The 12,305-nt window shown below is 45.5% G+C and overlaps 1 protein-coding gene across 1 annotated transcript; it reads right to left on the bottom strand.

Annotated features, from left to right (window-relative positions):
- Positions 1 to 400: 400 nt before the first annotated feature.
- On the bottom strand, positions 401 to 11,074 carry ATP5F1A (ATP synthase F1 subunit alpha). The gene is made up of 12 exons (XM_044431282.1): positions 10,906 to 11,074; positions 7,988 to 8,066; positions 7,259 to 7,428; positions 6,505 to 6,678; positions 6,257 to 6,423; positions 5,729 to 5,877; positions 4,530 to 4,681; positions 4,203 to 4,427; positions 3,959 to 4,066; positions 2,171 to 2,315; positions 1,128 to 1,278; positions 401 to 717 (listed from the first exon to the last, which is right to left on the bottom strand). Exons 1-12 carry the CDS (start codon positions 10,963 to 10,965, stop codon positions 636 to 638), a joined length of 1,662 nt encoding a protein of 553 aa, XP_044287217.1. The 5' UTR covers positions 10,966 to 11,074; the 3' UTR covers positions 401 to 635.
- Between the last annotated feature and the right edge of the window lie 1,231 nt (positions 11,075 to 12,305).

A 12,305-nucleotide genomic window follows, 5' to 3' on the forward strand; every position in this document is an offset into this window, starting at 1 on the left:
AAGCTACCGAGTGTAAGCAAGGACAACTTTTTACCTGCTCTCACTTTGTGACCAAGTAGTTTCTGTTGCTTCAGATTTTAAATCTGTTGACCATATTTTCCCCATCCAGGCCCTTAACTCATTATCAGACATTGAAACATTAATTATCCAGGAGTACCAGAATCAACCTCTACTTGGCACAGAATGCCTGAACAGGAGAGAATGTGAAAATCAGGATTTTATATGTAAGGTCAATGAACTGTACAAGGAAGAGTTCTCTTTTTTTCCGTCTAAAGCACACTGAACTTACATATTAAAAAGTGTGCAGGTACAAGAGCCTAGTCCTTTCAGATGTTTGCAAAGGGTTAAAGCAGTACTCTAGCAACCCCCCACAACCCCCACCCCCAGCAAGGTGCTAACATCGTTTTACAAGATTTTATTTGTCATGTTGTTAAGTATACATCAATGCAGGTTGCCACTGGTTTTCCACCGCAGTGAAGACTACATCCACCAAACTTCATTATATGGAACCTTTAATTCACAATGGGATCTGTACATTCAACTCACATGTATCTTTAAAGCCTCTGAAACAATGGAACCAGAGTGCTACCAGCACCAGTGACAAAAAATAGCCGGTATATAGAACTGTTAAGCGTTTACCCTTCAAATGTAGCCAGAAAATTTGTGACTATTTCCTTCAGCTTGGCTTCTGTTTGCTCAGAGATCTTCCCATCAGTCCTGCCAAGACAAAACCAAAGTGCATTTCAACCCCCACCCAAGCAAGATGTGGTGTAGCTGTTCCTTCACCTCAACCCTTTTGCTGCCTCTTCTTTCTCCATAGGATGCTTTCTGCCCCTATCCCATATGAAGCCCTATCATCATGGAATACTTCAAACCACAATACAAAAATGTCTTAAAATGCATTCCAGTCTTAAACACAACAATGTGTTCCAGGCACAGGCCAACCTTTTGTCATGGCTCATCAGCAGAGCTTAGCATGGTTTTCTGCAACACTTTAATGACTCAAAATCCTTAGGGCTCTTTAAGGCGACAGCTATTCCAAAGACTGGTTTGTGGGCTGGTGGAAGGCTGCACTTTGTGTGAACTCTCTGTCATCTTCTAGCCTACTATGAAGTGAGACATTTTACCTGATTGTGGAGAGGAGAGCCTGGTGCTGGCTCAGGACATGAGCAAGGAACGCGCTCTCAAATTTGGTGATCTTGCTAGGCTCCAGCTTGTCCAGGTGGCCCCTGACCCCAGCATAGATGACAGCAACTTGTTCCTCAATTGCCATGGGGACTAGAGAGGAAAGGCACACACACATTAAACCACTATTCACTTCCTAGGGTTTCACATGAGGCAGCAAACCTGCACTGAGGGCAGAGGAAACGTAAGCAAAGAGCATTTCCCCTTCCCCTTAATGCAGCGATCAAGCTACTATTCAAAACTAATAGCTCTCTGTTCAGGCTTCCAGCAACTGCAGAGAAGCATCTAGGACTGCAAAGTTTCCCAAGGCAGTCTCAGGAAAACCACATTCCTCCCCTCACTTCTTTGCAACATATTTCATTTCCTGTTGACCAATTAAGCATTTTACAGCTTAGAATGCCTTCCAAGTTACTGGAAAAACTAGAGTTTCTGATGGTTTAAAATGTATTCTTTAGTACTTAATTTGCTAAGATACTAGGCTTTGTTAAGCCAGGAGTGATGCTCTGAGGCAGTGCCGCATTAGACCTAAATGCAAGCATTTAAAAGAGGGGATAACATTCCACAGAGACAATGAGGGCTGAATGTCAGAAGAGTTTTCTGTCTATCGCTTCCTTTACTCACTTATCTTACAATGGGGGCAAGCCACTTTGGGTTTTCTGTGGTTCAATACTTCCCCTGTGCTGATCAACTTACACTCGAATTCACTGGAAGACTACTGGAAAAGCTTAATATGGACAAACCTAGCTTGTTTAAAACATACTGTTCCATATTAAGCCTCTGACTTAGCTAGGCAGTGAATTGTGGCTGCAAACACACGGCCAACTTGCTAGCCACTTTGGTCTTCAAACACCCGCAGGGAACTGCTTCACGTCTATGCTTATTTGTACTTGAAATCCACGAGTCCTACAGGTTCTGTGACTCGTACCGTCCAATTACAGAACATCGTTATGAATGGCCGCCAGTCCGCGCGCTGAGAGGCTCTCACCGTATTGCCCTTGTTTAAGCAGCTCAGTCAAGCGCACACCACGGCTGAGCAGCTGCTGGGTGGCAGCATCCAGATCCGACCCGAACTGGGCAAAGGCAGCTACTTCACGATACTGTGCCAATTCCAACTTCATGGTTCCGGCCACCTACAAAAGGCAGAGCAGAGTTTTACTGGTGGTTCCGAGTTTTATGCACTAAGCTGTTTGTGTCAGGTCTTACCTCTTGCACCATTCGAATCCCTGTTTCATATGACCAGAGTAGCCTCAGCTCTTAACTTTCTAGACGGACTATCGCTTTAGGGACAGGTAACCTTAGACCTGGGGTATTCAGGCTTTGGGAATTCGCTTTTTTAAAGCGGGATCCCTGGAATTCACTAACTGGAGCCAGGCTCAAGGCAACAGCTAACTAGGTTGCTTTGCTCTTAGAATTAAGGAACAGGATACCCCAAAATGCATGCTCAGTTCAGCAGTTCGTTTTCAGTAGCAAAACTGAGCTCATAGTACTTTCACACACAACACCCCCCCCTCAATCTCTTCTCCCATGGCTCCAGTTTTCTCATTCCAGCAGCCCAAGTTTAGGGTAAAATGCCTTTTTGTTGGACTCTATTTAACTAAAGCAACAACACCTTTGCTGATCTACTACAAGGCACCTGAAGATCTGTCCAAACTAGCCTTTAAGAAATCACTTCTCAGAGTTAAGGAGCCAAGACCAAAGTACAAGAGCCTATAAGGTAAGGAAAACCCCACCATCAGAACCAAAAGCGTTCTGGCATATTGTGTATGTATCATAGCTTGCCCTATGCCGAAGTAGTTAGGAACAAGGCCATTTCTACCAGCCCTGCTGAAAACCTGTGGGAATTATGCGACATCTAAGTATCAAGAATAACTAAATAAACCCTCAAGTTGTCACTACCACCAGTCCTTCCAGGAGGCTGTGAGGAGGGAGATGAGGGGGGAGCACGGCCATTCCACCAGTGCCCCTGCCAGTACACCCACCACATCTCTCTATTCCGATTCCTTTGCATTTCATTTTCAAGGTTTGTAAGGAACTGGTGGCGCAGTGGTTTAAACTGCTGGGCTGGCTGATCAAAAGGTCAGCAGTTCGAATCCACAGACGGGGTGAGTGCCCGTGCTTTGTCCCAGCTCCTGCCAACCTTGCAGTTCGAAAGCATATAAATGCAAGTAGATAAATAGGTACCACTTTGGTGGCAAGTAACAGTGTTCCATACACCTCGGTGTTTAGCCACACTGGCCACATGACCACGGAGACTGTCTGCAGACAAGCGCTGGCTCCCTCGGCTAGGAAACGGAGATGAGCACCACCCCCGAGAGTCAAACATGACTGGGCTTCAATGTCATGAGGAAACCTTTACCTTTAAGCTGATGGGGTGGGAGTATCTTTAATTGTTTGTAAGCCACTTGAGGAACTTTCTTTGTTGAGAAATGAACTAACTACTCTAACTAAATTAATTAATAAGGACATAAAGCATAAACAGCAAAACTGCAGCTGGCAAACACACACCCACTTATACTTTTTACAAACCCATTCATGCAAAGAATAAAGCTGCCTGAAACAGAAAAAATATTTATTCCTTCTCCAGGTATAACAATTAGTTTATCACACAGCTTTCCAGCTTAACTTCTCTTATTCAATGTGAAACAGCAAAAAAAGGACACAGACAACAGTGCTGATGCTGAGATCCTATAGCACTGGTGATCCTATATCCTAAACTGAGCGGATAACAGTAAGCTCAGACAGAATGATTACATAACCATAATTTTATACCTACCTGCTTCATGGCTCTTGTCTGAGCAGCAGAACCGACACGAGACACAGACAGACCAACATTGATAGCTGGGCGGATACCTTTGTAGAAAAGTTCAGTTTCCAAGAAGATCTGCAGGGGAAAAACAATTAGCAAGTCGATACATCAGGTTACCTGACACTACTGTCCTGCTGGGCCCAGTAAGGACTCCAGGCCACCCCAAATTACTTCTTACTGAAGATATTCATCTAAGTGCTTTGGGACCTACCTGCCCATCAGTGATAGAGATGACATTAGTTGGAATGTAGGCTGACACATCTCCAGCTTGCGTCTCAATGACAGGAAGGGCAGTCAAAGAGCCTCCCCCAAAGGCATCGTTCATCTTGGCTGCTCTTTCCAGGAGACGGGAGTGCAAGTAGAATACGTCACCAGGGTAGGCCTCTCGGCCAGGGGGACGACGCAGCAGCAGTGACATCTGGCGGTAGGCAACAGCCTGTTGATACAAGAGATCCAGGCTGTTATGTCCGTCTCGGTAATTTAAAGATTATTATTGGGATCTCCTCCCTGCCTCCCTCACATTAAGGTATGCTCAAACCTGCTTGGACAAGTCATCATAGATAATCAAAGCGTGTTTGCCGTTGTCTCTGAAGTATTCACCCATGGAACAGCCAGAATAAGGAGCTAAGTACTGAAGTGGGGCAGCGTCCGAGGCTGTGGCAGAGACCACAATGGTGTACTTCATGGCATCTGAAAAAGAAGTTTAGCAGTATTATTTCCAAGTTCATTCTTATTCAGTAAAAATGCAGAAGTAGCCCAGCCAATAGCTCAGTTATTAGACTTTAAGTTTTGTGGTAACATTTCTTTGCTCATTTCAATAAAGAAATGCATTAAACGTATCACAGAAATCCTTTCAGCTTTTCCCTAGACATTCACAAGGTCATAAAGCCCTAGCATTATAAAGAATGTCAAGCGGTTGTACCAGTTCTTTTGCATCTGTTCATCAATTTAGCTTCTATATCTCTGCAGATACACCATTGATGAGCCATTTATAAAGAGAACACAGTACTAGAATCTGTTTTGTATATATTGTGTACATGGAGTGCATTTGCCTGATCTAGAAAGCAACATGTTAACAGTCCCAGAACTATAAGACATATTTTCTTCTTTGTCCAAACTCCCACACCACAAAAATTGTGCAAGACTGCCATATGAGGCAAATTAAAACAAGCCTGCAGTTTCATGAAAGCAAAGCATGCATGAATGTGGGGTAAAATTAAAATGAAGCACAATGGAAAGTGAGTTAAGGTGCAAGCCCAAGCTTCTGTGATTACAGGAACACTAGCAACCTTTCCTGTTACAGATGTCTCAGCTACAGAACTCTCAAAAGTAGCCATGGAAAGGCAACATGACAGGCAAGCAAAAAAATTATTTCAACTGCCCTAAGAGAACAGTTTGGGACGTTTACTTCTCTCCAAGCTGGCAGTGTATCAGGTATGTTGATTGTTATACTCATTAATTTGAAATAGTTCTCTCTATAATCTTTTAGCCATCATGGACTGTCTCAGAAGCTCAGGAGGGCTCAATGACATGAGCTACTTTATAAATTAAGGCCTTATACGCCCAACCTCAGCAAACACGAACCCAGTGGTTCTGAAAGTAAATGCTCTGAGGAGTACCACTGGCTGCAAGCAAAGATGCGACTCTCTTAAGGGACCCCCCCTTTCCATCCCGGTTTTTATGTTATGCACTTCAACAGATACCACTTCAACGCAGGAAAGACTGTGTGAACACTACCTGCATCAGTAAGCCTTTTGACCAGCTGCGCAACAGTGGATCTCTTCTGACCAATGGCAACATAAATACAATATAGTTTTTTCTTCTCATCAGTTCCATCGTTAAATCGCTTTTGGTTGATGATGGTATCAATAGCAATTGAAGTTTTGCTGCAGAAACAATACAGAGATAGTCAGAAACTTGCTGTGTGATTAAGGCGCCCAGACTGGAATAGTGGCTTTCAAAACGTTTGGCAGAACACGGGTTCTTCGGTGAGAAGATGAGAAATGGTGAGCAGGAGACCCTGACACTGCTTCTCTTCTCTTTATGGTGCACTGGTTAAATGCCATTCACGGTTCTCCAAACCCAGAAGCTGCAACGGCCCTCAGTGGAGGTGGTAAAGTGAGAGGACTGTCGGAAGATGGGGCATTTCACAGCAAAGCACCCTCGCCCACATTTGCAAAGTGTTCTTCTATGTATCGTCTTTCTCAACGTAAAAATCGTAGCAGGTGGGAAAGAACAGTCTGAGCGGCCACAGTAGCCCCTTACCCAGTCTGTCTGTCTCCGATGATCAGCTCACGCTGTCCACGGCCGATTGGTACCAAGCTGTCCACGGCCTTGATGCCCGTCTGCATGGGCTCGCGCACAGAGATTCTAGGAATGATTCCAGGGGCCTTCAGGCCAACCCTCCTGCGCAACTTGGATGTGATGGGACCCTTTAAAGCAAGACAATGTTATCGTATGTTTACCCATGAACAGCCAATATGCAATTGTAATAAGCACGATTTCACACCTACCTTTCCATCGATGGCATTGCCCAGCGCATCTACCACACGACCCAGGAGCTCTTCGCCAACTGGGACATCCACAATGGCACCTGTCCTCTTCACAATGTCTCCTTCCTTAATCAATCTGTCATTTCCAAATACGACAACACCAACATTGTCAGGCTCCAAGTTCAGGGACATGCCCTAAAAGAAAATATGCTTATTTTAGGTATTTAAAAAAGTCAAGAGATGTTCCATTCAGTTGTTGGTAAAGATGATTCAAGCAACCAGCAAAGCTCAAACAATTAATGATAACTATGCTGCAAAGACATAATTCCACAATACATTTTTTCCTGTGTCAAATGAATGATTTTTCTGAAAATATTAGCAATTAGCAATGGTACTGCTGGACTAGATATGTAGTGGTTTAACACAGACAAAAATCTTCAGAACTTTTTTGAACCAAGTTCAATATTGAATTATCTTCCTGACAAAATAATGTTAAACAACTTTTTTAAGAACAATTATGTTACTTGCACACCAGAAAGCAATACCTCGTTACTACCAATGCCCAGGCTGGGTTAGTTATGAACCTCTAGATGTTTTGGTCAACACACATCGGGCCTACCCAATGTTGAGGGATGATACAAACTGCAGGTCAAAACATCTGAAAAGCCACAAGCTGCCCACCCTTGAACTGTGAAGAGGCTTTGAAGCCAAGATTCATGACCTAGTTTTGTATGAACCTTCATTCAAACATGGAGGCAAAGGGCAATGAGCTTGCCTTCAGTCCAGAAGAGAACTCGACCATTTCTTCTGCTTGAACGTTCCGCAAGCCATACACACGGGCAATACCATCACCAATTGACAGCACACGGCCAGTTTCTTCTAGCTCAGCAGAGGTGTCAGCACCCAGAATACGCTCCTCAAGAATAGAGGACACTTCAGCAGTTCCTGGCAAGATTTAAGTGAAGTACAGTTAATTGTATTGTGCCATCTAGAGGCTCTAACTAAAATCTTAGCTTACGTTTTCAAAAGTGGTCATAGTTCTAGGTAAGTAGTCTGACAGACTCGATGCACTATAAAATCTATAGACCTCTGGTCTAAGCAAGTGGCACCCAAGATTACACAAGAGAAAACAGATCTAGCATCTCGCATCTAGTGAAGCATAATAAAGTATTAGGTCCATACTGCACACGTGGAGTTTGCAAATTCTGTTATGCATGTGAGCCACCTTTCTGAGAAGTACTCAAAAAGGCTTACAAGTATAAAGAATGAAACTGAACCTAGGCAAGCCAAATGCAGTGCTTTATAGCTTCATCTCCTGAAGCAGTGTCACTGCTACTCAATCTGAGACTTAAGGTAGCAGCATGTAAATTCTTCAAACTGAGCAAAAAGATTTGAATGTCAAGCAGAGGTTCCCAACAGAGCTACATAAGCAACGCTTAGTCACAACTTATTAGTTACTATGTTATTACCAAAACTGAGACTGCAGGTGCTTGTTTTAACCCACCTGTTTTCTGTAGACTTGTGTTGGAGGCATGGAGGTTCCTTGTTGCAACAAATGAGGCACCCAAACCATTCCGGGACACCTAGCACAGGGGGAAAAAACGATTTCAATTTTATCATTCAATAGCATCTCCCTCTCTGACACTCTTCTGGCATGCCTTGCACTACTACAGTTGTTTATCTTATTACTTGACCAATGAGTCATGCAAATCATTGCTTCTATGCAGAATTGTATAGCACACTATTCACTCATCTAGCCACAAGACTGCTCACTTAATAACCCCAGCACACAATCCTCTGGCCAGTAGTCCTGCTGTCTTAGGTGATCATAACAAAATCTGGAGCTTCAGTTCCAACCTCAGAAAAGCATGCTACAACTGGAGCATTACAATTTAAAGTTCCAAAGTTGGAAGACTGTCCCTCCACCCTCATGGCTTCTGCAGTTTTTTCCATACTGACTATGGTCCCAAAGTTGTGTTACCTTGGAGCAGATCTGGGGGAGAGGGGGCTTGGGTGATGGAGAACAAGTTTCTTCAAGGACGTCAAGAATCCAGGCAGTGCCTCAGTGCTCTCTTTGTAAGCTGGTGTAAAACATTTTGGCAGCCTTGCTCCCTGTTGTTCCCACCTTCCACTGGATGCCTGTAATCCTCTGACAGTGGAAGTTTAACAGCAACCTCAATGGAGGATGCTCTTAAGTCAGCATTTTGTGTTTCAGCCTATCTCTGCAGGATCAGCCATGGTAACAGGGTAGCAGATCATAATTACTTTGTGCAATCCAATCCTGCACATGGATATAAATCCTGTGGTATGTAATGGGGCTCATTTCCCCATAAGTATGCATACAGTTACAGCTTCAAACTCAGTATTGTATTAAAGTGACTTTATCAGTGAAAACTACTTCTTGATTTGTACTGAATATTTAGTGCCCACTGGCTGAAAGATACAATAAAAGATAGCAGCCCTCTTCTTTTAAAAATTTTTGGGGTACCCACTGATTCTGCAGAACTCCACATGAAGGAAGAATTCTATTTATTTCAGAGAATTTCTATCCACTTAGGAAATATTTCTTGCTTTTCAAAGCTTTTAAGATGCACCTGTCTGTTATGACTTCAACAAACTTATTTACAGAAGAATTGCCTACATGGTCATGGCAACAGCTTTTTAAGATGTTGACAAATGTTGTAACTGTCATCTTGGTCAAATCCATCAAGACTAAGCACTCTAATCAAGTTCTTGCATTTGACAGTGACTCTAAAAAAATCTTATTATGCAGGAATTCTGCAAGGATTTCATAAGAGGTGCTTTTTTATGGAATTGTTTTCAATACCATGTACAAGGCAAACTGCACACTGCTTATTGCACAAGGCATTAACAGCTGGTGGAAAACAAAAAAGGCAGCTACTTCAGCTTTGTACGTCATGGCATATGTCTACAAATGTCTAGATACAGCCTTTTAAAGGGATGTCAAAACTGTAGCAGTATAGTAAAAGTTGTGAATTCTAATTAGGAAACTGATGTGCAACTCTACATCAAATACATTATTTTATCTGAGCTGAAGTTTCTTACTAGAATGCATGGAAACCTAAGCTTCTTTTGGACTAAGTACTTTACTACTAAAACCTTTAATTTCCCTCGAGAGGTTTCCAAGAGAGGAAATGAGAAGCCCCTCCACTAATACAATTGCAATCCACTGTATTAAGTTATGAACTTGTTCTTAGTGAGTGAAACTGGGAAATCGAGGCTGGATGACAAGCATTTCCCTTAGTCCAAACTAGAAGCCAAACTATAGGGAATATTTTATTAGAATGGTCCCTTGTAAAAGGGCTTCCCTTCCTAAAAGACTTCAAGGTTAAAAATATCAGGAAATGATATGACTCAACATCCTATCCCAAAGGACAAATCAGGCATGAATGTGACAGCCACTTTCCCATGGGCCCCTGAGATGCCTGTTTTTAAAGTTACATGACAAGCAAACTCTTGACAGATATGGCATCCTTCACAGTGAAAAATGCAATAGAAAAAGATGCCCCTGTTACTTTTTTGCCTACCTCTCAAATGAACCAATGCATTAAAAGAGCACTCTAGTACATCTAGAAAGCTTTTCTACAAGAATAATTTTGGAGAACCCATACTCTCTCTTTCATCCCCCGCATCACTGACAAAGGTGTCTGAGAAAACCTGTTTTTTTTTCCCCGTAGGCCTCCTTGGAGTCAGCCATTCTGGCAGCCTTTCCTGACCTGGTGCCCTCAGGATTTTTGGCGACTCCCAGCAGCCCTGACCACTAGGCATCCTGGCTGGGGCTCATGGGAACTGATGTAAAGCAAGCTTTACAGGTTGGAAAAAGTTAGCCTAAGAGCACATACTCAAACTAACAAAATGGAGTGGGGAGAATCCTCAGCATGAGAGAATGCTTATTTTGCCGAGCACGTTTCAGGAGCCATCTCTTTCTTTCGTCAGGGCCCCCTTATCTTTCTGCAGATACCCTTTCACAGAGATTCGTTCGGACGTCTCTTCTGCACTGAACTCCTTCGAGCCTTCCCAAAACGCGCTGGGCAAAATAAAGATGCTTTCCGGGCACCCGGGATTTTTTTCCTCCTCTTTGGTTTTCTGCAAGACTCATCAGGGCCTTTCCTCTCCCGTTGATTCAGTAATCTGCGGCATGACCTTGTTGGGGCGCGTCCCCCGCCAGGGAGGGAAGCAGGTAGGAGCGCTGGCCAGCCGGCAAGGTCACGGCGGCGGAGAAGCGCGGAGGGGCGGGAGCGAAGGGCGAGCGGCCCCGCAGCACGGGCAGCAGCATCCGCCGGCCGTCCTGTCAATGTCACCCCAGGGCCGGGCCCAAGATGGCGGCGCCGAGGCCAACCATCGCCGGTCCGCCCGCCCGCCCGCCGGCCTGCCCTCCCTCGTCCCCACCGCGCTGCTCACCCAGCCGGCCTGCCGAGGCAGGGAGCGGACGAGAGCGGCGGCTACGCGCACGGACAGCATGGCGGCGGCAGGCTTGAGGGAGCCGAGCGAAAGGAGAGGCCGAGGCCGGCGCGGCTTCTTCGGGCACCTCCTGCAGGAGCCGCGAGCGCCGCCTCCCGCAGACACCGCGCAGAAAATGGCCGCCGCCTCGCCCCGCCCCGCCAGGAGGCAGCCCCGCCCCCTTCCCTTCGGCCCACGGGCGACCCGGAAGGGCTTTCCCGGGACGCCGCTTCCCACTCCCTGGGAGTTTTGCCTCAGCTTTTTTAAAAACCGCGGTCCGCGTTCTTTATATTGCGTGAAGGACACATTTGCCCCGTTAAAAAAAACCAAACACGAATAAGACTTATTAAATTCCCCTCCCCATCCCCCTACTGTCCGTTGCCCTTGAAAATGGCGGAGACAGACAAGCTCAGGGCCACGCCCACCCAAGCCTGGAGGTCGTGACCCGAGTGAGTGGCCACTGGTGGAAAAGAAGGCGGGGGTGGGCGTGTCAAGCTCCGGGACCACGCCCCTTCCAGCTTGAACGGGCGGGTACACGTGGCTGTTGCGCTCAGCGTTTAAGCCAAGGTTTAATGCATGATCCGCTTTCCTTTTGCTTCAGAGTTTTGTGCTAAACGGGTGAGATGTCATTCCTGCAGAAGTTGTTGATCTGCAATTCCCACCGTCTCTCGGCATGTTCGCTGGGACTGATGGGAATTGCAGTCCAACGACTCCTTGCAGGCTGCGTTTTGTATCCTAAAGTCGAAGCGTGCATAGAGCGTACTCTACTCCTGAGTTCTCTTTGAAATCTTGCGCAGTAAAGCCAAGACCTGCCCTTGCCTGAGCTGACTTTGGAGGCTTTGATGCCCGCCCCCCGAGGTCAATGCCTTGGGGTGAACTAGCCCGGTATCATCCATGGAGCTAATGGGGACCCTTCATGGTTGAAAATCTGAGCAGGGGGTTGGACTAAAGCCGAGTAGGTAGACGTGGATCTCGAGACCTTTATAATTTAAGTCCTCAGGACCCCCTGCAGACGTGGCTATTGGTTAGGAATGCAAGGAGTCGAAGTCCAAAAGCCTACTCCCCTCCCCATCCTTTGGTTTAATGACCTCCAAGGTGTCTTCCAGCTTTAATCTTCCATTATTTGCTTGTCACGTTTAGACCCCACTTTTTTTTCCTGCAAGGAACCCAAAGCGATAGAAACGACCACCAATTTGGACAGCTTTCAGAGAGGATTGGACCATTTCATGGAAGACTATAAAGGGCTACTAGTTCCGATGGCCATAGGCCGCCTCCAGTGAGCACCAGTCGCTGAAGAACACGGGTGGGGAACCCTGTAGGCAGCTAGCTGGCTGGCTGGCCTAGGTGGACCCTGCTCCGAT

This window comes from Varanus komodoensis, unplaced genomic scaffold (assembly GCF_004798865.1).
Source record: "Varanus komodoensis strain SLA01 unplaced genomic scaffold, ASM479886v1 scaffold22, whole genome shotgun sequence".
NCBI classification, from domain to species: Eukaryota; Metazoa; Chordata; class Lepidosauria; order Squamata; family Varanidae; genus Varanus; species Varanus komodoensis.